This window comes from Bos indicus x Bos taurus, chromosome 16 (genome assembly GCF_003369695.1).
Source record: "Bos indicus x Bos taurus breed Angus x Brahman F1 hybrid chromosome 16, Bos_hybrid_MaternalHap_v2.0, whole genome shotgun sequence".
NCBI classification, from domain to species: Eukaryota; Metazoa; Chordata; class Mammalia; order Artiodactyla; family Bovidae; genus Bos; species Bos indicus x Bos taurus.
This window is the reverse complement of record NC_040091.1, coordinates 51,775,792-51,803,194: the sequence shown is the minus strand read 5'-3', so window position 1 is coordinate 51,803,194 and position 27,403 is coordinate 51,775,792. Positions and strand designations below refer to the sequence as shown.

Genomic DNA, 27,403 nt, shown 5'->3' with positions numbered 1-27,403 from the left:
GCCTCAGCCCTGGAGGGCAAGGGGAGACAGAATAAAGGCAAGCAGAACCGTGTCTGCCCCCAGGACCCCGGAAATACTGGATGCTACTCAGTGATAGCCATGGGCCAGGTCCCCCCTCCTCCCTAGGCTGTCTGCTTCGTTCAGTCGTTGATTCGAGAGTCAATCCATGGGTATTTACTGAGCACTTACTATGTGCCAGGCACTGTTCTAGATGCTGGGGATACAGCGATGAACAAGGCAGACCAGATCCCTGCCCTCAAGGAGCATATATTGCTCACTGGGGGTGGACATAAAGTTACGTAAGTAAACTCAGCAATCCTTCATTTAACTTTGACTCATTTCAGGGAAACAGTCCGCTCTCTCACCCTTAAGCACGCAGATTGGAGTCTGTTTGCCACCATCTTGTTGATGTGAATGAACTGCTTCTTTAACTTTTGGTTAAATGGAGCTGAACTTGGTTCCATGGAGTACAGTGGTAGTCAGTACAGTGCTGACCTGGAAGAGGCTCACCAAACCATATTCAAACATGCCAGGTCTCTGCCTCCTCATCTGAGGCAGGGCTGGAAAATCTGCATTTACCCCCTGTAGTCCCAAGGCAGATATCACCAATCAAACCAGGTTCCTGTAGAGCCTGGTTCATCAGTTATGTCTGCATGGACACAGGATTGTAAAATGAGAACCTATATTCCAGATATTTTCTTTCCCAACCCCAGGCAGGAGGTTAGAAAGGTCACACTGCCTAATTTTTTAGGCTGCACTTGGAGAGAGCAGCTGTGGAGATTATGCAGAGATCATGGGCCTGGAAAAGACCCTGATGCTGGGCAAGATAAAAGGCAGGAGGAGAAGGGGACAAGAGGATGAGATAGTTGGGTGGCATCACCAACTCAGTGGACATGAATTTGAGCAAACTCTGGGAGATAATGAAGGACAGGGAAGCCTGGTGGGCTGTAGTCTATGGGGTCGCAAAGAGTCGGACACAACTGAGCGACTGAATATCAAAGTACTGGTCAGCTGTCAGTTCTGCTACTCACTGGCCGTGTGAGTGGATCAACCCACCTCACCTGGCAGTGAGAAGAGAGGGGGTGGTTTCCATTTGGGAGGAGCAGAACTGCCAATTAATTTCACTCAAAGGGGTTAACTTCAGAATCAGGAGACCTGGGCTGACCGGCCATGTGACAGTGGATATTCTTTCCCTCTCTGGGCCCCAGTCTCCCCATCTGTAAAGGGAAGTTGAGCTGGAAGAACATTTTGGTGAGTGTTTATTAAGAGTGGTTTGCCAAGCCCTTCTGGCTCCCACCTACCCACCCCTGCTTTCTCAGAATCTGTAGATGCTGAAGAGGTTAACTGGACAGGAATGTTGGATGGAAAAGAAAGGGAGCCCCCTGCTGGCGGCAGCTGGGATCATCATTGCAGACTCAGGACTGCTGACCCTACTGGCTACCCCATCTCTACCTCTGAGCCCATGTTTATCATCAGGCTAGAATTTTCACAAGGTCTCTTGTCCATGGACCATCCAAAACCAGGCCTGGAGTCTTCTGAGCTCAGACTAGTGGGAAATCTGACCCTGTGGGGGTCTGTGCCTTGGGCTGGCTGAGGATCCTGCAAGTGGGAGGGATGGCTGGTGAAGGATTCCCTAAAAGCTGTTGGCACACACACATGAGCGTGCATGCACACACCCCCTCCTTCCCACAGTCACGGAGCAGTCATGGGGTGTGTGTAAGAATGTCACACCGCCTTTAATGGAAACCTCAGAAAGCCCCCTTGGGGTTGTAAGACAGCTGCAGAAACTGTGTCTTGTAGCAGGAGTAACTGGTGTGAATTTTTGGGTCATCCCCTGACTTTATGGATCGATACAGGTTCTGTGTTCACAATAATGTGCTTTCACAGTAGGGGTGATGGAGGAGTGTGAGTGGGTCAAGGTCAGCGGCCAAGGATGCAGGGCCAGGGTCTGCATGGGTCCTGGTGAGTCAGTTAACCCTTTGAGCCTCAGTTCCCTCCTCCATAAGGTAGGCACAGCCCCACCCCCAGCCCAAAGTCCCGAGGAGCAGAGGACGCCAACCGGGCCGTGCGACTTTGTTGGGGGTTGGTGATTTGGGAGCCCGCAAAGCCATGGGATAGGAGGGTGGGTGAGTGTCAGGGCCGGGGGGCTGCCGCTCACTGCTTGGCCTTGTTCCTTAGTCTCCCTGGGTGCCCACTTCCTCATCTACAACATGGACTGACTGCATAAAGTGGTTGTGAGAATTAAGTGACAAAAACCCATCAGGGGCTTAAGGCCGTGCCTGGCACATGGGAATTGTTCTGGTATCTTGGAAATTGAGGCTCAGGGAGGTTCCATGACTTGCTTGAGGTCTCAGAGCCAGGGAATTCCCTTGTCCAGTGGTTAGGACTCTGAGCCAAGGCTAGAACCAAGATACTCTGACCCCAGACCAGGGCCCATCCCACCCAGCTATGTGATGTTGGCCAAGGCCTTGGACTTGTCTGTGGGGGACAGTGATCAAGGCAAAGTCTCCTAGGACCTCAGGAGCCAAAGGAAGCTCACAGAGTCAAGCATGCTCATGATGGTGGGGGAACTGAGGTTGGGCAAGGGAAAAGCTGAGAGCCTGGTCCCCGTCTGCCCAGCGGGGTTCTCACTGCAGCACTGCCCCTGTGAGTGAGGAGAGACGCCCCCCACCCCACCTCGTGCTCAGAGTTAGTTAGTGTTAGTCACTCAGTCATGTCTGGCTCTTTTCAACCCCATGGACCTTAGCCCGCCAGTCCATGGAATTCTCCAGGCAGGAATACTGGAGTGGATTGCCATTCCCTTCTCCAGGAGATCTTTCAGACCCAAGGATTGAACCAGGGTCTCTAGCATTGTAGGCAGATTCTCTGCCATCTGAGCCTCCAGGGAAGATGTGTCTCACCCTCAGAAAGGCCCCGTAAAATCCCTCACTCTCCAGGCCCACAGCCCCCGGAAGCTCAGAAGCCAACAGTTAACCTATACTGTTCTCTTTACACCACAGCTGTGGCCTCCCATTGCCTGGACGCTGGAGGTGGGGGTCTGCTGTGCTGGAGTCAGGGGACATCTCTTCTCTCTCTGGTCTCCACCTCCCAAGAGTCGTGTTTGCAGAAATTGAACTGGGGCTGACGCCACTCACCCTGCCCCGCGTCTGGGTTAGGAACTGTAGGGACTGAGCCAGGGAAGGAGGAAGGAATCTGCTGTGGAAAGGCAGAACCCAGGAGCTTGAGAAGAGTGATGTCCCCAGAGAAGCGCCATGGTCTTGGGCCACACCTGGGCCCCTGGTTCCACCCTCTAGCTCACTCTCTATACATCTGGCCTCAAGTTAGAAAAATCAGTCCCTCCCCACACACTGTCCCTCCCACCCCCAGAGTCCCCACATTCCCAGGAGCCTGGCTGGTTTCCTGCAGGGTTTGCTGGGCATGACATCACCCATCACCATGGCAGTGGTTCTGGTGGCCCAGTTGCTGGCTCGGGACACGCCTGGGTGAAGCCGGGTGGCGGAGACTCAGGAGAACAGAGCACTGGGGAACTTGGGGAGGAGGCAGAAGACTGGTCTCAGAGAGAGAGACCGTCATTCATGCTCACGGAGCATCACCTGTCACCTCGTCTTGTATTAGGAACGTTTGGAGAATGTCAAACAGAGTTTTGAAGGAGAAATAAAAATATGCTTATGACAAAGGAAGGAAGGACACTTTCCACTGTGTAATTTTCATAGCTGTGTGTCTGTAGTTTACATTATTTTGGGGGGAGTCTGTCAGGCTAACCTCCCTATTTCCCTAAATAGTTACAATTCTGATTCCCCCTTTGGGGAGCCCCCCATCTGTTGGGGTGACAGCACCTGGATGCACGGGCATGTTCAGGCTCAATGGGGAGACACACCCCCACTTCCCCACCTGAGGCCAGCACAGGCGTCCCCAGGCGCCCCCAGGTCCTGCTTCTCTGTGTGAGTTCCCTTGAGTGGGTTGTAGATGTGCTTCTGAAAAGCTGAGCAGACGATACAGCAGCTTCTTGGTTCTCACCGTGGTTCCAGAGGCATTTTGTCTTCATTTGTAAGTGGTCTTCACTTGGCATTCATTCCAAGAGATTCAGCTTCTGTGTTTTCTCGATCCTCAGCCTGCCAGGGGTCTAACCCAGCGTCGGGCCCAGCAGGCCTGGAATTCCAGCCCTGCTGACCTAAGTTGCTGCTCTGGCAAGCTGGCCATGAAGGAGACAAGTCCAGCTGCAGGAGCCAAGAAACTCAAAGCTGTAATTTAAAGCCCCCCGCCCCATGGACCTCCCTGGTGGTCCAGTGGTGCAGAATCCACCTGCCAATGCAGGGGACACCGGTTCGATCCCTGATCTGGGAAGATTCCACATGTTGCAGCACAGCTAAGCCCATGCACCCAGCTATTGAACCCGTGCTCTAGAGCCCGTGAGCCACAGCTGTTGAAGCCCGCGCACCCTAGGGCCTGTGCTCCACAGCAGGAGAAGCCACCACGATGTGTAAGCCCTGCTTGCCCCAAGTAGACAAAGCCCACATGCAGCAAAGAAGACCCAGACATTAATTAAGTACTTTTTAAAAAATTAATAAAGCCACCCCCAAGACCCGGAGTCCCCACTGCAGGGTCTCTCTGTGGCTCCTTGCACGTGCCAACACTGCTCCAGCTGACCTGCCTCTGCCCTGTTCTGCAGGTGGTGCAGGGCTGGGGGAGAGGGGTGGGAATGCACCTTACGTCAGGCTCTGAGCTGGAGCGCAGGGTCCCCGGTCCTTATGCCATACTTTTTCATATCAGAAGCTAAGTGTGTAGGTTCAGCATCCAGGATGAGATCGGGGGGGCTCCACCATTGCCTGCCCCGTATCATTGCCCTCAGCTAGCCGTGGAGCCAGGACCTTCTGGGATTCGGGGGGCTTCCCTGTAGAGGCAGCATAAGGCCAGGTCAAGTGTTTGGGCCTTGGGGTCAGATGTGGCTGTGTGACTCTGAGCAAATGACTTAACCACTCTGCGCCTTCACAGGCTGGAAGTTTCCAGAGCTGAGGAGTTGCTTTGCCCCCTTCCCACCACCTCCACAGTTCCTTCTTCAGCGTTCTCTCCACAGAGCAGGGAGGGGACAGAGTTCTGGGGACCCTGGAAAAGCAGGGGGGCCACCCTGATGCTGGAGCCTGCCCTGCACAAGCCTGAGCTTGCCCGTCTTCACTCCCTTCACCGCAGAGCCAGTGCAGTGAGCAGAGTCTGGAGGGAGCACCTGTTGCCAGGAGGCTGTGTGGAGCACAGGGCACTCTGTGTGTATGTGTGTGTATGTGTGTGTGTGTGTGTGAGTGACAGCTTCACTGGGATACAATTCACCCAGCATACAATCCATCCATTTACAGTACATAATTCAATTGTTTTTATTATATTCACATATATTCAGTAGAGTGTTTGCATCACTTTAAATGGGGGTGCATCACTTTGAATCCATCCCTTTGGCTACACCCCCAAGTCTCCAGCCCCCACGCCTTCTACCCCCCCCACCCAAGACAATCACTAACCTTTCAATCTCCACAGATTTCCCTGTTCTGGACATTCCATATACATGGAATCCTACAGCATGTGGCCCTTTGTGATCGGCTCCTTTCACTTAGCATAATATTGTCAAGATTCATCACGTTGTAGCATGAATCATTGCTTCTTTTTATTGTCAAATATATGTTATATGGATGTGCTACATTGTTGAAAATTCATTCATCAATTAATGGCCATTTGGTCCTTTCCCCTTTGGCTATTATGGTTAAAGATGCTATGAACACATGTATACACATTTCTGTGTGGACATATGTTTTCATTTCTCTTAGACATACGCCTAGGAGTGGAATTGCTGGATCATAGGGAAACTTTATGATTAATCACTTGAGGAACTCTCAGGCTGTCTTCCACAGAGCCTGTACCATTTTCCATTCCCACCAGCAGTGTATGAAGGTTCTAGTTTCTCCATATCCTCGTCAACACTTGTTCCTGTCTTCTTTTTATATTTTAGCCATGCTGGTGAGTATGAAATAGCATCTCACTATGGTTTTGATTTGCATTTCCCTGATGACTGATGATGTCAAACTCCTTTTCAGGTGTTTATTGGCCATTTCTTGGGGAAATAGCTCTCCAGGTCTTTTGCCCATTTGAGCTTTAAGAGTTCTTTATATACTTTTACGTTATATAAGCCCCTTATCCGATATGACTTACGAATTTGTTCTCCTGTCCCTTGCATTGTCTGTTTACTTTCTCCATGATATCCTCTGAAGCACAAAGTTTTTCATTTTGCTGAAGTCCCGTCTCTCTGTTTTTCCTTCTGTGGCTCATACTTTTGGTCCCATAACTTGCTGAGTGTTTTTAATCAGACACTTTTCCCCATGAAGGGAATGGCACTGTGAGCTGTTGGGCTGGGCTAAGTTCTGGTGGCTCATATTGGACTCTGAGAGGTCATTTCAGCAGGAAATAAAGGGTCCCATCAGCTTCCTGGGTGGTGGGAGTCACAAGTTCACCAGGCCTCCAGCTCTTTCACTCGGGGATCTAGCCAGTTCAGGGTGGGAAACAGACCTTCAATCAGGGACTCCCCCCCTGGTTGGGTCAGTAAAAGTAAGAAATGAGAATTGGGACTCTAGAGATAGGAGGGCCTGAGTTTGAATCCAGGGAATGCCACTGAGTGATGTGGGAGCCTGGGACAGAAACATCTTCCTTCTGAATCCTGTTTCCTCCCCTGTTCATGAAGGAATAGAGAAAAGGGTCCCTTCTCAGTGTTTGCATTCAGGCTGACAGGCAGCTAGGATCTCGGGAACTGACTCAGTCCTCTGTCCTCCAGCCATGAAAGCCGACCGGAAGCGCCTAAAGGGTGAGAAGACGGACCTGGTGAACCAGATGCAGCAGCTGTATGCCACGTTGGAGAGCCGGGAGGAGCAGCTACGCGACTTCATCCGCAACTACGAGCAGCACCGCAAGGTCGGCACCCCCACCCAACCCCGATCCACCAGACACCAGACACTGGCTCCCCACCCAGCACAGGGTCCGACCTCACATCTCAGAACACAGGAGGACTGCTCGTGTCCCTTACACTCACTGGGGGAGATCCCTGATGTGTCAGGCCCAGATCTGGGTGCTGAGATGAACACTCAGCCCCTAATCATAGCTCTGTGTCTCCTGGGCAAACCAGCCTGGACAGGAAGCCCAGTCGGTGACGTGTAGGCTCCGGATTCCAGCTGGTCTGGGTTCAGATCCCGGCTCCCCATGTGTAAGCCCTTGGGCATCTCCTTAACCTCTCAGAGCCTCAGTTTCCTCATCTGCAAAATAGTGATCATGGTGCAGACCTTGGTGAGATGGTGGCTACAGAGCATTAAACACGGTGCCTAGTGCATACTAAGTGCTCAGTAAATGTCAACTTTGTCTCCTACTAATACCATACTAAGAGTGTGAAGAGAGAGTGGGGAGAACCATGAGATAGCGGGAAATTCTGCCTCCCAGGAGTCCTGGAAGGCTTCACAGAGGTGGTGACATACAAGTCAGGCTCTGTGGGGTGAGTAGGAGTTTCAGATCAGATGACTGAGGAATTTGGTTCAGTCAGTATCTGGTATATGTTCTGTGGTCATGCCATAGAGAGCTTCCCAGGAGGCACAATGCAGGAGATGTAAGAGACGTGGGTTTGATCTCTGGGTTGGAAGATCCTCTGGAGGAGGGCATGGCAACCCACACCAGTATTCTTGCCTGGAGAGTCCCATGGACAGAGAAGCCTGGTGGGCTATAGTCCATAGGGTCGCAAAGAGTCGGACATGCCTAAAGAGACTTAGCACACATGTACATGCCATACAGAGTACTGAAACATAAGGAAAGAGAGTCAGTCCGCAAACCAAGCAGGCCTTATGAGCCACTGTGTTTGCAGGGGGAGAGTTGTAACCTTCTGGTGGGCAGGACAGAAAATCTATTGAAAACTGCCCTGTGCCTGATACCACATGACAGCGGGTGTGACCAAGGTTTGCTTGTACTCTGCAGAGAAAAATGGAGGTGGGAGACTCTTAAGTTTCCTCAGGCATAGGAGTTTTGAACAGTTCTTCCAACAGCTGGTGGGCAGGTTGCATGAGTACACTCACGGGTGTTGCCTCTGAGCCGGAGTCCACAGGCAGGAACTTCAGAGACAGGATCTGAATTTAAATGCTTCATCCCCATGGCCCTCTTTGGTCTGCAGCACTGACCCTTCCTCTCACTGCCCAAGTATACAGATCCCTTCCTTTCCAGAGTAAAAACAGCCCTGGGGGAGCTCCCTGGGCCAGGCATCCAGAGCCTCTGAATGGTCCACAGTTTGCCAGCTGCCCTGGGTGTCAGCCCCAAGCAGCAGGGCCCCAGCTTCTCATTCTTGTCCTTCTACAGTGGGTGAGCTCAGTCCCTGGAAGTTGGCCTCCCCATGCCTGTCACTTGCAGACAGAGGGTGGCACTAAGTCAACAACCTGTGGAAGCAGAGAGGAGGAATGGGAACCACTGCTCCCTGCTTTCTTGGTCCTCTTCTGGGTCCCAGACTTCCTCTGTGTCCTCACTTGGCAGAAGGGTCAAGGGAGCTCTCTGGGGTCTCTTATAAGGGCACTAATCCCATTCATGAGGGCTCCACCCTCATAACCTAAGCACCTCCCAGAGGTCCCACCTCCTAAAATAATCACATTCTCTCTCTCTTTTTTAAGTATTTATTTGGCTGTGCCAGGTCTCAGTTGTGGCATGCAGGCTCTCTAGTTGTGGAGTGTGGGATCTAGGCCTCTGACCAGGGATTGAACTCAGGCCCCATGCATTGGGAGTGTGGAGTCTTAGCCACTGGACCACTAGGGAAGGCCCTGGGATTTCAACACATGAATTTTGGTGGGACACAAACATTCGGACTATAGGACTACCGCCTCTCTCAGTCCACCTCTGTCCATTCTCCTTTCCTAGCTGAAGCACCTGTAGTAGGTCCCAAGAACCTGATCTTTCTTCAGCAGGTGAGACAGAGAGAACCTTTGCTCAAGTGGCCCCATGCCCATCAACAGGGAAATACGGTCACCCTTGTTTGAGGGGAGGTGACATGGGGCAGGGGCCAGAGAATCAGCCCACAGCAATACCTGCTTCCTGGGATGTGCTGTCCCAAGGGCGAGGGGCAGGCCCCAGGCTGTCCTTGTCCTTGACACCACTTGTCCTCAGGTCATCAGCTTCCTTGTGTGTTAGTCAGTGTTCTCCAGAGAAGTGATATTTATATATATATATATATATATATATATATATATATATATGGAGAGAGAGAGAGCGATTTATTAGAAGAAATTGGCCCACATGATCATGGAGGCTGACAAGTCCCATGATCTGCCATCTACAAGCTGGAGACCCAAGAGAGCCAGTGCATCATCCAGTCATAGTCCAAAGGCCTGAGAGCCAAGCTGTAAGTTCCATCCGAGGGCAAGAGAAGACCCATCCCCAGTTCAGCTCTCAGGTAGGGAGGACAGTTTCTTCCTTCCTCCACTTTCTACTCAGGCTTCAGAAGGACTGGATGATGCTCAACTCACGGAGGGAGAGCCATCCACTGAGTCCACCAGTTTAGATGTTAATCTCATCTGAAACAACATCGCAGACACAGCCAGAAATAATGTGTAGCCAAAAATCTGAATGCCCCATGGTCCAGTGAAGTTGACACATAAAATTAACCATCACACTTGGCCCTGAAGGCAGGGTGACGCAGAGGTTAAGACCAGATAAGGTTTAGAATCTCACCTCTGCCAGTCGCTAGCCAAGTGGCCTCATCCTTAAAACTGGGATAATGATAGCAAGTCCTCAGAGCCCAGCCTTGTCAGCACTGAAGCTTCTGGTGCACAGAAAGCACACACGCCGGGGGGGGATGCTTGCTATTATTGTTGTTGTTGTTATTATTACTACCACCATCACCTCTGAGGATTCAGAGTCAGGCATTTGATCATGGAAATTCCACAGTGGGTTTCAGGGCCCTACTATGGGCCCCTCATCCACCACAGCCTGGTGATGTTCCCCCCAGCAAACCCAGAGAAGCACATGGCCGCCCACTGTTAGGAAGCCCCTGGCTGGGCAGGAGCAGTTTAAGAAATAAAAGACAAAGTGGTCCGTTTTCAAGAATAGCTAGCTTTGAGTGACAGCTTGCTGATGTAGTAGCTGATAGCCATAAGGCTTACAAAACCAGAAAGTCTGGGCAAAAAAAGGGAGAGCGGGATGCCCAGGATTTTCACACGGGTTCACTGTATTGGTGAATTTAAAACATAAGAACAGGAATAGGGTTTCACTGGGCTCATCCTATTGCTAAATTCAAAACATAAGAATGTAAATAGGTGTGCAGGAAAGGAGGAAACAAGACGTCAGAGAGGCTGTTCACTCACTCAGTCATGTCTGAGTCTTTGCGACCCCATGGACTGCAGCACGCCAGGCTTTCCTCTCCTTCACCATCTCCTGGAGCTTGCTCAAACTCAGTCCACTGAGTCAGTGATGCCATCCAACCATCTCATCCTCTGTTGCCTCTTCTCCTCCTGCCCTCAACCTTTCCCAGCATCAGGGTCTTTTCTAATGAGTCAGCTCTTGGCAGCAGGTGGCCAAAGTATTGGAGCTTCAGCTTCAGCATCAGTCCTTCGAATGAATATTCAGGGTTGATTTCCTTTAGGATGGACTGGTTGGCTCTCTTTGCAGGGCTGTCAGGGGCGGCCAGCCCATAAAGAGGGAGGGAACAAACTCAGGCGGTGTTCTAGCAGATTGTTCACCCATCATACTCAGCCAATGGGGAACTGGGGGAGGGGCTCGCACGCTAGGGTAACCTGCTCTGTGTAACGACTCTGGGTGTTCCTGACCACCGGACACTCCATCTTGCAAGACCGTCAGTAAAGCCTGGCTTCCCCCTACACCTTGTGTCTCCAAGTCCATTCCTTGAGTTTGGGTTAATGACAGTGTTTCTCACAGCAGGTCCTAGCTGGCCTCACACAGACCCCAGTCGTGGACCCTGCCTCCAGGAGAATGGGAGAGTCTTGGTAAAAAAGCAAGAACCACGCAGAAAAGTAACCCAGACAGGACCTTCTGGGGAATTCCGAGGGTCCCAGAGGATCTAGGAATGGCGGGTGGGGAAAGTATTCCCAGGGTCCATGCACCTTGAAGGAGGATAGAGCCAGATCAGAAAAGCAAAAGGGGGGGAACTCCCTGGTGGTCCAGTGTAGGTCTTAGCACTTTGACTGCTATAGTCTGGGTTTGACCCCCTGGTCAGGGAACTAAAATCCTGCAGACTGTGAGGTGTAAATAAATAAATAAGAAAAGAAGGCATGGGATGCTTATGATAAAGGCTAAGAGGATCCAAAAGAAAAGGCCATTTCACACACTCTGACAATGACTGTGACGATGGCCATCTTCAGAAGCCACCTATCGCCACCTGACACAGGATGACTTACTGTATGCAGGCACTGGCGTAATCTCTTTACATTTGGTATTTTTCCAGCAACCCTATGCGGTATGATTGTCCCTGTTAGCCCCATTTTACAGAGGTGAAAGCTGAGATGTAGGTCAAGTCGCTCTTGCAGGGTCACACAGTTACGTAAAGAGGGGAAGCAGGATACAAACCCAGGCATTTAGGCTCTGGTGCTCATTTGCATAACATCTGGCCCGTACTGGCCTCCCACACTGCTCAGTACCTGTATAGATGAACAAACGAGTTACTTGTGAGATTCACTGTTTACAGGGCAACCCAAGGCAAACCACGGAGGAGAGGTCATGGCCACCCCCATCAGCTGTGGGAGGTGTGCTGTGCCCGGTGGTGGCACTGTGACCAACCTGGGGCTTAATAACAAGCATTTCTTCTATTAATATCTTTCAACTGGGGCATCAAATTCATTTTTATAATTGTGCTGATACTTGGGAACAAAAATTCCCATGGGGAGCCACCTTCCTCCAACGTGGTGCCGTTTTTCTTAAGTCACAGATACTGGGGGCATCTCTTAAGTCCAGCAAGAAGAGAGGTGTGGTGTGAAGCTGAAGCCTTGTGGCTGCAGCAGCCCCAGGCAGGCATAGATGGTCACCACTGAGCATCAGTGGCACTCGCATGGAATAGCTTCATAAGATCCTACAGAGTCATTCGGAAAAACGGAATTTGGAAAACACTCAATTTTTTAAACTGCTATCTTATTTTATGGGGAGCTGTTGTTTAGTCACTAAGTCATGTCTGACTCTTTTGCGACCCAGTGGAATGTAGCCCACCAGGCTCCTCTGTCCATGGGACTTCCCAGGCAAGAATACTGGAGTGGGTTACTGTTTCCTCCTCCAGGGCATCTTCCTGACTCAGGGATTGAATCCAGGTCTCCTTCATTGACAAAGTCTTTACCATCTGAGCTACCAGGAAAGCCCAGCAACACTGACAATATTTAATCATTGTCAAATCCAACCCACTTTACAGATGGGAGGACTGGGGTGCCAAAGCGTCCAGTAACTGACCCAGGGCTGTATATTTAGGGCTAGTTTGGAGACGCTAAAACCACAAATTCTGGTTTTATTCCACCTCATCCAAGATCTTGCAACTTATTATTTTTTAAATATTGGGACATATTTCAATGTCCCAATGAACAGGATGAATGGAACCTCAGGTGCCCACCCCTCTTGATGCCCAGCCACTCAGCCTGCCATGGCTCACCCAGCTATCCCGGGGACCCTCCTGCAGGCCTCACCCAGAGCAGGTAACAGGAGCCCAGGTCTCTGAGCTGGGGGTGGGGGTTAGGAGGGGAGGGGATGGTCAGGGAAGGTCAGCACAGCACAGGCTGCTTAGAAATGAGCGATTTGGGGCCCAACCAGAACGTTCACAGAATTGTAGTATCCCGGGAAGCTATGCCAGAGGCATGTTCCCTGTCACAGGTCCGTGGTTTGGAGTGGGACTGGGGGACTCTCCATAAACACAACTGAGGACCGTCTCAGCAAGCTGGGCAGTGGCTGGGCCCAGAGAGATCTTGGGTGGCGAAGTCAAAACAGACCACCTTGCCATAACCCCCCTGGCCAGGCCTGTCTCCCCCTGAAGCCCCCTCCTCATTGTGCCCCTACTTCTTTTGTCCGCTGAGCTCCAGCTGCCGGGGCTCAGCTCCCAGCTGCCCAAAGGGACCTCAGCTGCCAGCTTGACATCTGCGGCCCCACACAATCAGGCTAAGTCCTAACTTCATAAATTCCAGCCATCCTGATCCCCATCAGGTTCCAGCCCCTTGGGCAGGTCTCCTTCAATTCCTTTCCTGCCTTTGTTGCTAACAAGGATTGAGAACCTCCACCACACTATTTGTGGGACTGCAGAGGTTATTTTACCTCTATGGCCTCAGTTTACTCATCCGTAAAATGGGGATAATCACAGTCCCTGCCTCACAGGTGGTTGTTTAAATATAATAATGCAGCTGAAACCCTCAGCACCATACTTGACATGTGTAGGGAACATTCCATGACAGTTGTTACTGAGCCCTGCACTCCTGCCAGGGGTGTGGTCGTGGGTGTCAGAGTCTTTACTGAGGCAGAAAGCACCTACAGCCTCCGCCACCCCCCGACCTACCCCCCTGCCAAACCCCCCACAGCCTGAACCTCCAATCTGCTCACAATTAGTGGAGCTAGGGACAACAAAGAGACACAGAGACAAAGCCGATCCTGAGGGTTCTAGTGGACCTTCTTTTTAATTTGGGGATATATGGTAGGCAGTCTCTTGTACACCAACCAGTTCTCAGTGGTTCTGATCCACATACTTCATAGCATGGGATATTCCATGACTTGGCTTGCTGCTAGGTACTGAGGGTAGATGCTGGGACATGGTCCCCAGCTTCTGGAGAAAGAGCTGACTGGTCCATCATGTGACGCAGGGGGCCATACTTGTCAGCTGTTGCACTGACCCCACCTGAAGACAGCTTCAAAAAGGAAAGGAAAGGAGAAATAAGTAGTGGTGGAGCACCTCCCTGCATTGCAGAGCCTGCTTCCAGAACCTGATGGTACAGCTTGCCTGGGATTTTACAATAGTGCCGTCTGTCACTTTGCATCTTTTTTAAAAAAACATTTATTTGGCTACATTGGGTCTTAGTTGAGGCATGCAGGTTTAGTTGCCCCGAGGCATGTGGGATCTTAGTTCTCTGGCCAGGGACTGAACCCCTGCCCCCTGCATTACAAGATGGATTCGTAACCACTGGACCACCAGGGAAGTTCATGATACTTTGCATCTTGCATTGCCAGTTTCTTCTGACCGTCACTCTGGAGATGTGATAGTGTCACTGGCTCACACATGAGGTGGTCGAGGTGTGGGGAAGTTAACATCACTTGCTCAGTGTGTCACAGCTTGCCACGGATGGAACGGAGACTCACACCTAGGCATCCTGCCCCAGGAGACAGTCCTAGAAGAGCTCGTCCCCCAGCACACACCCCACCTGCTCTAGACTCCACTGAGAAGCCAGGGGCTGGGGACACAGACACTCGTGTCGTCCCCGCACCCAAGCTGGAAGAGCTGTCCTGTGATGGCCTTCAGAGTCAGTCTCAGCAACTGCCACAAACGCTTCCTTTTACTCAGCAGTGTTTCTTGGCTGCTGCCCTGGGACCCTGACATCTGCTGATGAGCTAGAGCAGGCAGAAGGGCTTTTCAGTGTAAGCTCCATGGGCACAGAGACTTTTGTCTGATTTGTGCCTGCTGGTGGCAGGCATGAATACTGGTTGAATGACAGTGTCAGGTACCGGTATAAGAAACAGGGTGGGAAGGGCTGGGGCCGCTCTCTTAGATGGATGGTCAGGAAAGGCCTCCTGAAGGAGACATTTGAGGAGCATCCCGAATGAATGAGTGAGCACCTGCTGTGTGCCCTGCTAAGTCGCTTCAGTCATGTCCAACTCTTTGGGACCCCATGGACTGTAGCCTGCCAGGCTCCTCTGTCCATGAGATGCTCCAGTCAAGAATACTGCAGTGGGTGGCCATGCCCTCCTCCAAGGGATCTTCCTGACCCAGGGATCGAACCCACATCTCTTAAGTCTCCTGCATTGGCTGGCAGGTTCTTTACCACTAGCCGCCACCTGGGAAGCCCTGCTATGTGCCCGGTGCCCTGCTAAACTCTGAACTTGGATTATCTCATCTGGTCCTCATGGTAATACCCTCAAGGATAGGTGCCATGATCCCATGTAATAGATGAGGAAACTGAGGCACAGTAGTCATTGCAACTTGTTCTTTCAGAGCCAGAATTCGACCCAGACTCTCTCTCTCCCTGGACCCTAAGCCACAGCTCCAGCTCTGTGACAGCCACAGAGGAAGGGCCAGATGTCTCCCTCAGCCTCTTGGTCTCTGACCATCTGGAAGTCAGGCCTTTGGCTGCAGGGCTGTTAGACAAGGCAGGATGCTACTCCCAGCTCAGATCCAGGCTGCACAGAGACCTTGAGTTTGGCTCCCAATTTAGTGGGTGAAAAGACTGGCTGGTTGGGTAGGCAGGGCCCCCTGCTGGGCCCCTTTCTCTAGAGGGGAAAGATGCCCAGGATCATGAAATTTGGCTCTTGCCAACAGAGGTCAGGTCCTCTGATCCAGCCAGCTATTCCTTGTCTGCTGGATTTCCTGGAAGAGCACAGCTGGAGCCCATGGCCCTCCCCTCAGCATCATGGAGAAAACAGCCCATGCAGATGGATCAGTGGGGAGCAGGGCCCAGGGTGAAGAGCAGAAGACTGCCCTGCAGTCTGACACCCCAGCTAGCTGGGGGTCCAACCTGTCCCGTCATCAGCTGTGACCTTGTAGGATGGTGACAGGGCCCCATGGCAGCCAAGGTGGCCGGGCTGTAGATGTCTCCTCTGTCAGTTTTACCGGGACATACACATTACCAAACAATAGGACAGAGGACCAAGCCCAAACCCACTGTTGACCCTTTATCAGACTCCGTTTGACTCTTTCCTTCACATGGAGTCATTTAATCTTTATAACAGTTTTTTGATAGAGTAGTGTTAATTCCCTGCCCCCATTTCAAATACGGACAAACAAAGACGAGTTAAAAGAACTTATGCATGACATTCGTTTGCTCATTTACCCACTAAAAAATAATGGCTGAGCATCTACTAATGGTTCGTCTCTGTTCCAGTCTCCCAGCTAGTGTGTGGCAGAGACTGGCTTGAACCCAGGGCTTTCTTCCTCCAGGCCCCGAGCATGGGGGACCCCCGCCCCCACCCCCGCACGTTCTACTAGTCCAGGGGTCAAGGGCCTCTGGGCATCTCCTGGCCAAAGGTTGGCCCCACCCATGCCCTTGGTAATGCTGGCCTCTCCCCGCAGGAAAGCGAGGATGCCGTGAAAGCTCTGGCTAAGGAGAAGGACCTGCTGGAGCGCGAGAAGTGGGAGCTGCGGCGCCAAGCCAAGGAGGCCACGGACCACGCCACAGCACTGCGCTCCCAGCTGGACCTCAAGGACAACCGGATGAAGGAGCTGGAGGCGGAGCTGGCCATGGTGAGACCCCGCCCCTTCGCCCACATAGGCTGGGTGGGGCACCTGCCGGAAGTGATGTCACGTTCTGGGAGCAGGAGGTGCTGGGAGACAAGGCTTGCTGGTGGGTTCACGTGGGAGTCTGGAGGGGCGGGACTAAGGCAGGGGGCAGGACCTGGGATGCTCTCTCTGCTTTTTTTCCTTGTCAACCACACAGCCTTCCTTCCATCTGCCTGCCTGGGGCCAGACATGTGGGAATGCTGAGAGACAATCCACTAACACTTGGGAGGAAAAACACCAAAAAATTAATAATGGTTATCTCTGGGTAGTAAGATCAGAAGTGGCTTCTATTTCCTTTTTTTTTTTCCTCCCTATTTTTCTACCCTATTTTCTTATTGCTTGGATCCTCAAGGGGAAAAAAATGTTATTTTTTTTTCCTAACCTAAAACAATCCTTCAGAATACTTCCAAACACTATGTTTTCCTCGGAGAGGTGCAGCCTGCCTGTGGAGATAGAGTCTAGGTGGTGTTTTCCAGCCTGGTCGGGCAATAGAACCAAGGTCCAGAGCCCTGGAGTTCTGTTCTACCTTCTCCTGTGTGACCTTGGGCTGCTCACTGAACTTCTCTGAGCTTCCGTGACCTTTACCTGGCCCTGGGGTGGGGGTGAGGATCTTTATTCCACCCTCCCTTCTCACCAGGTGTTTGAGCAAGTCCTGGGACCTCGTTGTTTAAAGCCCTTCAAACTACCAGAGGCTTAATGCAATGGTGGATGGGAGGAGAGTGTGGAGGGGAATTCCTGGGACAGGACTTGGGGAAGTCCCACCTGGCTCTTAGCCAGAACTCAGTGTTCTCCTGGAGAGCACTGATGCCAGCTAACAGTGGTTGCTGCCATGGGCTCTGGGTTCAAATACAGCCTCCATTGCTTTCTAGCGGTGTGACCTTGGGCAGAACCCTTCACCCTTCTGGCTCTCAGCTCCCTCAGGTGTCAGTAGGGATACCTGCATATAGTCCATGGTTTTCCCAGTGGCTCAGACAGTAAACAATCTGCCTGAAATGCAGGAGACCTGGGTTCAATCCCTGGGTCAGGAAGATTCCCTGGAAAAAGAAATGACAACCCACTCCAATATTCTTGCCTGGAGAATTCCATGGACAGAGGAGCCTGCATATACTCTATAGGGCTCTGGTGAGGGTTTCGATGAAATACTGCAAGAGAAGCACTTAGCCACTCCTGTACATGGTCAGTGATGATATGAAAACAGGAAGATTTTAAATAGTCGCTTCTTTCAGGACCAGGGGTCACCCAGGATAGGTCAGGATCCATGGGCCACTTCTTGGGACCAATCCCACCCTCTGCGTCCTGAGTCTCCATGTCCAATGCTGACCCCTAGTGGTGAGAGCTGCCCAGGCTAGCCGAAGTTCCAGCTGCCAGGTCTCTGGGATCTTCCCACCAGTGGGGTCAGTGGTGCTGGCGGCCCTGCTGCCACATGCAGACCAGACAAAAACCTTTCAAGTTGTAGATCTAGGAAGGGGGCTCAGCGTGAGACAAGACTGCTATTCTGCCACGTCTTCCTGGTGTCCTGTGGATGGATAGATGGGTCTGTATCGCCATGGACCACTAGCTGCAGGCATCCTGGGGAACTCTGGTGTCTTTCAGGATTAGGAGCCAGCTCACCTCTACTTCCACTCTTACCATGCCCGGATGACTCAGCCTGCTTTGATTCTAAGAACCTAAGGCCAGTGGCACTTAGGCTCTTGCCTCCTCCCTCTGGCCAGCATCACACCTCTCTGCTAAATATGAATAGAGAAGTGAATATTTGCAGATCAAGGTGGTGGGTTTGCTGTCACATCAACACAGCCCATGACAATCCCCGTGTTGTTGGTGTGTCCGCTTCCCTGGAGGTCCCCTCTGTTGCAGAATTTCACAGCCTAGAGGCCTCCAAGACTGCCGACTCCGGTCAGTGTTGTCTGGCTTCCCTCACTGCACTGCTGGCCAGGTCGAGAGCAGATGGAAGGCACTTTCCCTGCATGTGCGCCCCAAGTCCTTGCGTTGTAAGCAACAGAAAGCAGCTCTGGCTAGTTCGAGCATACAGGGTGCACTGGAAGGAAGTCAAGAGCTCACAGGTGCAATGGGAAAGTAGAGGGTCAGCTTGGAAATGGGCCAAAGCCAAGGCAGCTGCAGCCGGTGGGGAACCCAGGATTCCATCTGGAATGGTCTGCTCAGTGACCCCTGCCAGGAGGATGAACCTGTACCCTTTGTCCTCTGAATTTCACTTCAGTTTTTAAAAGTCCGATCCAGTACAGGATAGCCACATGGCCCATCTGGGGTCACCTGCTTATTCCTGCTCTAGGAGTTCTGGCTATGGCACCAGTGATGGATAATTTCATTAAGTGACCTGCCCACAACACTGAAGGCCTGAGGCAGCTGCCAGGTGAGGGGCGAGCAGGCCCTGTCCCAAATCAGGCATCGTCCCTCCCCTACCCAGCCTCCGCTGGGTCTCTCCACACACCCTATGCAGCTGAAAAGGGCCGCTTCACTTGAGTAAGAAAGAGTCAGAGATATAGCTTCCCAAGAAATGTACACCTCTCTTGGTGTTTGGTGACAGCACCTGAGGCTCCCACCCTTGGGGAGGGGACATCTCCTGATAACAACTCTTGGCCAAACTCGGCATTCCCACCCAAGGAGCATTTTCCCCTCTGTAGACACACTGGCTCCATGGGACCACCCTGTGGTGGTGGTTTTGTTAATTTAAAAACTGTTCAGCATGCTATTTTATTGCAATACTAGTCACATACCATAAAATTCATCCTTTTATGATGTACAATTTAGTGGTTTTTAGTATGTTCACAAAGTTGTACAACCATCACCACTATCTAATTCCAGAACACTCAGTCACTCCAGTGAGCTGTATATTCTTACTGTGCCCATTTCACAGATGTGGAAACAGGTCTGGCATGCAGGATGCTCACCCAGAGCTGACCAGAGAATTGAGAGGCAGAGCTGGGAGTCCGGCAGTCCTCGCGCTCCGTGATGGGAGGCCTCTGAAAGGACGCCCAGGTGCTGGCCTGGAGGAGACACCCCCTCTTATCATCGAGCAGGCCGGAGACGGGGCTGCCAGCCCAGCAGTCACAGGCTTCCCCCCACCCGTCCCAGCTGCAAGGCCGTTCCCCCGGAGCCTGGTTCCTGGTGGCCTAGACTTTTGTTTTGTATCAACACTGCTTCTCCAAAACAGGAAACAGTTCTTAAGTTTACGATGTACACTGTAATCAAGGCTTCTCACCCCCCACACTGTTGACATTTGGGGTCAGAGAAGTCTCTGGTGGGGCCATCCCATGCACTGTTGGGTGTGCAACAATACCCATCCCCGGCCTCCACCTACTAGACACCAGTAGCACCTGCCAACTACGCGAAAGTCTCCAGGCATTTCCCAGAGTTCCCTGGATGGGGAGAGGATTCACCCTGGTGAGAACCACTCCTCTGTAGAGCAGGATGTTTCTCGAGAATGGAGTATGGGATTCCCTCGTCTCAGCATCTGTTTGCACCCTGGTTGTTCAGTTCTAACACGGTCCCAGTTTGGGTCCTGCATTTTCTGGCTGTGTGACCTTTGACAAGTGACTTAACTTTCCGAGCCTGTGTCCATGTGTATAAGACCTTCCTCCTAGGGTGATTGTGAGGTGCGGTGATGAGGGATGAAAGTAGGCTCACCATCCACCATCAGTGAACGTTAGCTGTTCTTACTGATGTTGGAGACCATCCTGTCCTCAGGCCACCCCGAGATGAAGAGTTGTGGATTCTCATGTCCTGTCTACTAGCCGGTCATTGTGTGACCGGCCTGGGCCTCAGTTCCCTCACATGTGAAAAATGGGGATAAGGGTGGTTTTGGTTCCTTTTTAACAGCTGTGCTCGGGGTTGGCGCCACCCCTGCCTTCCCTCTAAGGAAATCAGCCTGGCCACACAGCAAACCTCCCAGCCCTGGACCACTGCCATCCTGGCCCAGCAGACCAGCCCTTGCCCACAGCCAGCTCCGAGCACTAGGCCTGAGCTCAGACCCCCCAGCCACACGTGTGAGGGTCAGAGCCTGCCCAAGCCTGACGTCCCCCATAGGGCCTCTCTCCACCCTGTGGGTTGGTTGGAGAAGGTGTGGACCCAGTATTGCCTTATCAGCTCATTCTGGTGCCTCCACGCTGGACCCACTGCCACCACATCCTGAGATCTGGGACAGGGTCGCAGTGAGTAAGCCCAGGAAGACGGTCGTCAAGTCCGCTTGTAGCCAACATGATGACTCTTTAGTGCAAATGCAGCTTTTATGCAGCTGGAATCCATCCGAGCATGACCTTCTCATGTTTGGTTCAAGTGTTCCTGCCCTGAAATCCTCCCAGGCTTTGGCGGGAGAGATATCCCTCACCCGGGGATCAAATCCACGCCTCTTATGTCTCCTGAATTGGCATGCGTGCATGCTAAGTCGCTTAAGTCGTGTCCGACTCCATGCAACCCTCTGGACTGTGGCCTGCCAGGCCCCTCTGTCCATGGAGTTCTCCAAGCAAGAATACTGGAGTAGGTTGGCATGCCCTCCTCCAGGGATCTTCCCTACTCAGGGATCAAATCCTCGTCTCTTACGTCTCCTGCATTGGCAGGTGGGTTCTTTACCACTGGTGCCACCTGGGAAGCCCCTCAACAAGCACAGATCCCTTGATAAGCCAGTGAGCCTCACTCACAGCATCCCTCACAGTCAAGCCAACTCTCTGACTGGAAACACAGCCTGGCCTTCAGGCAGGAACCTGAGGGAGAGGAGGGCAGGGCTCCACACTCCTCTTCCCTTCTACTTCCTGGATTATCCAATCTCACAGAGGCATAAATAATCCTAACAGCCTGCTACTGTTGGACAGCAAACCAGACAGTATCCTGGGCCTTCCTGTGAATTATTCCATGTCTGACTCCTACTTGTGAAGTAGAAACTGTTTCATAATAACAGTCACTGACATTTATTGAGCCTTTTTTTTTAAACCATAGGCCAAGTGCTCTCCATAGCAACCATGTTTCCTCATCAGATAGACAAGGGTGTGAAGGCGCAGGCGAGGGGCCTCTCCCAGGATCCCGCAGCTAGGAAGTGGCAGAGCTGGGCTCAGATCCAGGCTGTCGGATCCCAGAGCCCAGGCTCCAAGGTGCTATACTAGGCTGCCTTGTCGCACAACTCCAGGGGGTGCACTCACAGACAATGATCCCTCTCAGTTCCCCATCTTACTGTGAAGACCCTGAGGCTCAGGGTGGTGGAGTACCTTGCTCCAGATCACACAGCAAGTCAAATAATAGAAATGGAGTTTGTACCGTGTTCTGTCTGACTTTTGTCACATGAGGGTGTTTGAGCCAATTCACTGGTTCCCAGGAGCTCAAAACTGTGGGTTCAGGGTGCCCAGCAGGGCGTGTAGGCTCAGAGAGAAGAGTGAGCTCCTAGTGTTGAACTGCATTCAATGGAGGAGATTAGTAGAGAAATGTGCAGATTGCCACCAAAAAAAAAGAAATGATCCAGTGCAGCAGCGAGAGAGAGAGAGTGAGTGTGTGTGTACATGCAAGTATTTTAAGTTAGACTATGTGCCTCATCTGCACTTCACATCTCTGTTTTGCTCAGTCTTGGAAATTTAAACTCATGAGTGGACAGTTTGTCACAGGTTCCAGTGCTCAGAACTCACAGACACACCCGCCCCGTCCTGCAGGACTAAAGGTAGGCTCCTCCACATTGTCAGGCCGTAATAATGCCAAGTGGCCTGCTGAGTTATTCACAGAAGGTGCTGCTCTCAGGCCTAGACAGAGGTGAGGCTCCACCTGGGAGAAGGAAGCCAGGTGGGGACAGGAGAGTGGTCCTGCCCAGGCCTCTTTCTACGCTGCCTCAAGGGGCTGCTTATTTCAGGGGATGACTTGGACTTGCCTGTGCTTTCCATGTGCGTGGCTGGGGGTGTTTGCAAGAGGGCAGAGCTGAGAGTTAGCGCTGATGGCAGACTGAACGGGCGCTCGCTTCCCCCCAGCGTCCACCCGTCTGGCAGCCAAGATGGATTGGGCAGAAGGAAGCCAGGGAGTGGGGCAGCCAACTACACAGAGCAGAGCCAGGATGGAGGGCTGGGAGGCCAGGCGCACAGACACCTGGAGGGGAGAGCAGATGTGGTCCCCAGTGAGGCGCGCTGGTCCAGGAAACGAGTCCATGATGCTGGTGGGCCTGCTGCAGGCACGTGGCAGCTCCAAGACACAGCCGGCCTGGCTCCTTCCTTCAGTAAAAGGATTGCTCCATTGTTCCTGTAGTAAGTGAACAGCACAGATTCCCTGGGCTGTCTGCCTGGACGTGGCAGAGACCTGCTTCCACTCCCTCTGCAGTTTTCCTGAGTGCTTTGCTCGTTGTGCCCAGCCCCAAGCCAGGTGCTGGGGATCCCGTGGTGACCAGCCAAACCCTACTCTCTGCCTCATGGATTCAGAGGCTGCCTCACTTGTGCTGGTTATTTCCTTGCCCCAGAGGAGAGTGGGTACCATAGACAACCATGGGGCTCCCAGGCTTGGGGCCCAACTTTGACATCGTACCTGCTGTGCACTCCTGGAGAAGTTACTTAACCTCTAATTTCTCCTCCGGCAAGCACAGCTAATCCTGCACTCCCTGCTTGAGACCCAGGGCTGTTACACTTGAGCACATGACAGTTTTCTAAACCAGGTAGAGATTATTACCTGGCTGGTGGATGAGGAGCTGACTCCTTCAACTCAGCCTCTCTTTGCCAAGGGGGTTTATATTCCCTGGGGGCTGGCAGTGGAAGGGGAGTGATTTCATAGACTCCTGGAGTATCCAAGCTACAGAGAGCCCTAAAGATTGGTCCAAGCTTTTCATTACACAGATAGGGAAACTGAGGCTCAGAGAAGGCAGTGATTTATCTAAAATAACACAGCTGGTCAATGTGATGAGGCTGTATCAGGCTTTAGGCTAAGGACTTCATTTCTCAGCTGGACTCTCTTTCTCTGCCTGGAGGAGCCCAGGGTCTTGGGGTATGGAAAGTTCTGGAGCTAGGAGAAAGATGAGATGAAGTCTTTCCATTTCATCTGTGTTCATATTAGGGGCAAAGCCAGCACTCATGGTGGCTCTGCCATTTGTTCTCAGTTACAGCCCATAGGCCCCTCCCCTGGCATGAGCCTGGGGAGTAAGTGGGGAAGCAGAAGTTGAATATGATGGAAAGTACACATTAATACTTTTCTAATATGTACCCTTTTCTCCCCTGAATAATTTGGGACAACTTCTAATAAGACCCCCTATACCCTGGTGGGGAGCTGACCCAAAGCTAACCCAAAGGTCCATAACTTCAGTCAAGAGACAGAGAAAGGAAGAGCTGTCTGACTGTTCATCTGCCCAAACTCAGCCCCACACCTGTGTCCCGGGCTTCCTTGTTTCTCACGTGTTCTCATGGAATCCTGGGAGCCAGGCTGAGGGTCTGCCCTGTTCCCAGCCTGTGTTGCATAGAACCTTGTGAAGGAGCCATCACAGGTTGAATTTGAGAGGAGGTAAGGGGATAACAGAGGATGAGATGGCTGGATGGCATCACCAACTCGATGGACGTGAGTCTGAGTGAACTCCGGGAGTTGGTGATGGACAGGGAGGCCTGGCGTGCTGGAATTCGTGGGGTCGCAAAGAGTCGGACATGACTGAGCGACTGAACTGAACTGAAGGGGATAAAGGCTCAGGAAGGAGGGCATGGTAACCCACTCCAGTATTCTTGCTTGGAGAATCCCATGGACAGAGGAGTCTGGTGGGCTACAGTCCATGGGGTCGCAAAGAGTCGGACGTGACTGAAGCAACTTAGCACAAAGGAAAAGAGGCAAAACACCACTTTCTTACCATCTCATTCAAATCCCAGCTGGTCCTTAGAGAAACCAAGAGAATGGGTGCTAAGTGTGTCCTCCATCCCCCTTTGTGGTCTGAATGTGTGTCAGCAGGAACTAAGGGATAACTAACCCCAGAGCACACCCTAGGTGATGTGCTGATTGGCAGGTGGTGCAGAGCTGGACATGCCCTGGTGTGTCAGATGCCTGGCTTTCTCAGGATGGTGGGTGATGGCCCAGCAGTAGGTGGAGAGGAGTCCCCTTGATCACATGGTCTTCTTCCTGTTCCCCGGCTCTCTCTCCAGGCCAAGCAGTCCTTAGCCACACTGACCAAGGACGTCCCCAAGCGGCATTCACTCGCCATGCCCGGCGAGACGGTGCTTAATGGCAACCAGGAGTGGGTGGTGCAGGCAGACCTCCCGCTGACTGCAGCCATCCGACAGAGCCAGCAGACTCTCTACCATTCACATCCCCCCCACCCTGCGGACCGGCAAGGTGAGTCCAGCCCAACCTAGCCCAGCCATGGCTGTGGAGGCATCTCAGGAGGCGAGCATCCTCTTTACACACTGTCTCTGCTTTTGGGGGTGTGTGGGGCAAAGGCCATGGCTCAGGGTAACTGAAAAATCAGAGTGATGGACCTCAAGTGTAGCTGGCTACCAAGGTTCAGATAATATCTGGGTCTGACTCGCTCCATCTCTCAGCTCTGCCTGCCTACATTTGGCCTCATCTTTAGACTACCTCTTGCCACAAAGCAGAAAACAGTTTCCAGCAGTTTCTGGCTTTTAGGGCCCCTGCGGCTCTAAACTCTTAAGAGAAATCTTTCTCAGTGTGTATAGTAAATCCCAAAGAAGGACTCTGATAGGCCAGCCAGGGTCACATGCCTATATCCAAACCAATCACTGTGTCTAGGGAGTGGTTACACTGATTGGCCATCCAGGTCATATGCCCACCCCTGGACCAATCACAGTGTCGGGCCGTGGATACCCTGATCCTCCCGTCTGGATCACATGGGCATCCTTTGGCGGAGGAGATAGTGAGACTCCCTTGATTGACAGCTCCAGGTAATCACTGGATGTGTGGGGAGGTTAGAAATAAATGTTAGGGGTGTTTGCTCCAGGCACTGGTGGGGAGAAGGGCTCAGCCTCTAGTCAACATCTAGACCCACCAGCTACAGTACAAACGCCGAACCCCTCTGCACATCTGCAGCACACTTGGCTCCATTTTTTTTGTCCCTCCTGTGAGTGGCATTTATGTGACAGGTGCAGATTGGAGACAGGCAGCTGGCTTCTGGAGCCTGTGGTTCCTGCTGTCACCTAGCTAGGAACCCAAGCTTCTGACTCCAAAGGCACCCACCCCACCCTACCCCACCCATTCCTCCATAGGGCCCCTGGCAGCAAGGATCGCCTCTCAGTAGCACAGCCCTCACTGCAGGCGCCGCCTGCACACCATAGGCCCTCAGTCTTGTCCAGCAGTAAGTGCTTCCTCCCTCCAGGGCCAGCGCCTACAGCCAGGAGAGCGATCTGCTGGAGGGACTCTGGTGGGCTTATAGGCATTCAGCTGCTATTAACTGAGCACCTACTACATGCCAGGTACCATGAGTTCTGGGGTTGGACATGGATAAGAAACCCAGAATGCCAGCCCTCATCAAGCTGGCATTGTAGGTGTAAAGACAGAAAACACATGTAACTAAATTGACAAAGTATGATTACAGATCTTAGTTCAGGGAGAGAAATCAATAGAAAGCAGGTGCTTTGATGGGAAAAAAAGACAGTAGGGAGAGCTGATAATTGGGTAGGGAGAGGTTTCTCTCAGGTCAGTCCGAGACTTGAAGGATGAGAATGTGCCCTATGGGCAGCAGGACTGGGGAAGGCTGAGGCAAGAGGGAAAGAGTGCATGTTGGGCACCATCCGAAAGCTGGTGTGACATGAGCTGAGGCTGGGTGGAGGTGGGCAGGGCTGAATCCGTTCGCTTGTGGGAGGACTGCATTTCTACCCCCAGGTAAAGTGAGACCAGTTGCCTGGCTCTCACTGCAGTGAGGAGTGGAGGCCATCTGGGAGACTGCCATGGTCTTCTAGGCAAGAGACAGTGGTGACCTGGGCTAGGGTAGTGGTGGTGGGGCTAGAGAGGAGTGGCCAGATTTACAGCTGTGTTTGGAGGTGCTGCTGCTGATTGGCTGGGGTGATGGAATGAGAGGGAAAGAGGAGCCAGTGGTGGCTTCAAGGCTTCTTGCTTGGGAAGCTGGTATTGACCAGCTGTTAGGATTGCACCAGGTCTAGGTAACATCCAGGCAGTGGGAGCATTGTGAAAAACAATCACCAAGGTGCCTGCAAACTTTGCTCTTCTCTTCATCCTGGTTAGGAGGGGGCCTATTGGATCCAGGGACTGGAGATTCTTGCCAGCAGCAGCTCTCTGGTGATGTGTGGGACTGTGGAATAGAGGGGTGGAGAGTGGGGCAAGTCTCTTCTATATGTCTCAGTGCTCCCATCTGTATAATGGGTGGAACAACCTGCAAGGCAGTGAAGCCACGGATATCCTCTCCCTCCCCCACTCACCAACTGTCCCTGCTTTCCAGCGGTCAGGGTGAGCCCGTGCCACTCCCGGCAGCCCTCTGTCATCTCCGACGCATCTGCCGCCGAAGGCGACCGGTCGTCCACGCCAAGCGACATCAACTCCCCCCGACACCGGACACACTCCCTCTGCAACGTAAGGCCAGCAGCCGCAGGGCCCGGGCCGTGGGCCCCGCTGGAAACCTCAGAGGTGGGGGTGGAGGGGTGAAGACCTACCCGCTGTTTCCTCTCGTCCACCCAGGGAGCATTCTGGCGGAGGCATTTCCTGTTCTGTTCTTTCCTTTTGCAAGAAGAGATGGATGTGGGGAGAGAAAGAAATGAGGCCTGTTGGCTCCTTGTGTCCGGGAGGGCGAGGAAAATCCAGAGGAAGGCGGGCCTGGGTCGGCCACAGGGGCTGAGCAGCCTGGGCTTACCTGTGGTGGGCTGTGTCTGGGACCATGGGCGTCTCCTCCCAGACTACCTTCCGAGCTCGGGATCTCACCACCACCACCACTCCTATTTCCCTGTAGAACCAGCTCTTGGTCCTTCATCCATGAATCAGCCAGACTTTTTTTTTTAATCTCCGGGAGTTTTTGCATGTTTTGCTTCTGGAGAGGCATCC

General features: G+C 52.4%; 1 protein-coding gene across 4 annotated transcripts in view; it reads left to right on the top strand.

Annotated features, from left to right (window-relative positions):
- KAZN (kazrin, periplakin interacting protein) overlaps positions 1 to 27,403 on the top strand; it is a 1,334,539-nt gene that overhangs the window by 1,249,662 nt on the left and 57,474 nt on the right. For all 4 annotated transcript variants that reach the window (XM_027565341.1, XM_027565343.1, XM_027565342.1 and 1 more), the window contains 4 exons: positions 6,809 to 6,945; positions 16,247 to 16,417; positions 24,541 to 24,730; positions 26,808 to 26,938. In XM_027565341.1, the coding sequence (XP_027421142.1) occupies positions 6,809 to 6,945; positions 16,247 to 16,417; positions 24,541 to 24,730; positions 26,808 to 26,938 (629 nt within the window). The remainder of the gene's footprint in view (positions 1 to 6,808; positions 6,946 to 16,246; positions 16,418 to 24,540; positions 24,731 to 26,807; positions 26,939 to 27,403) is intronic.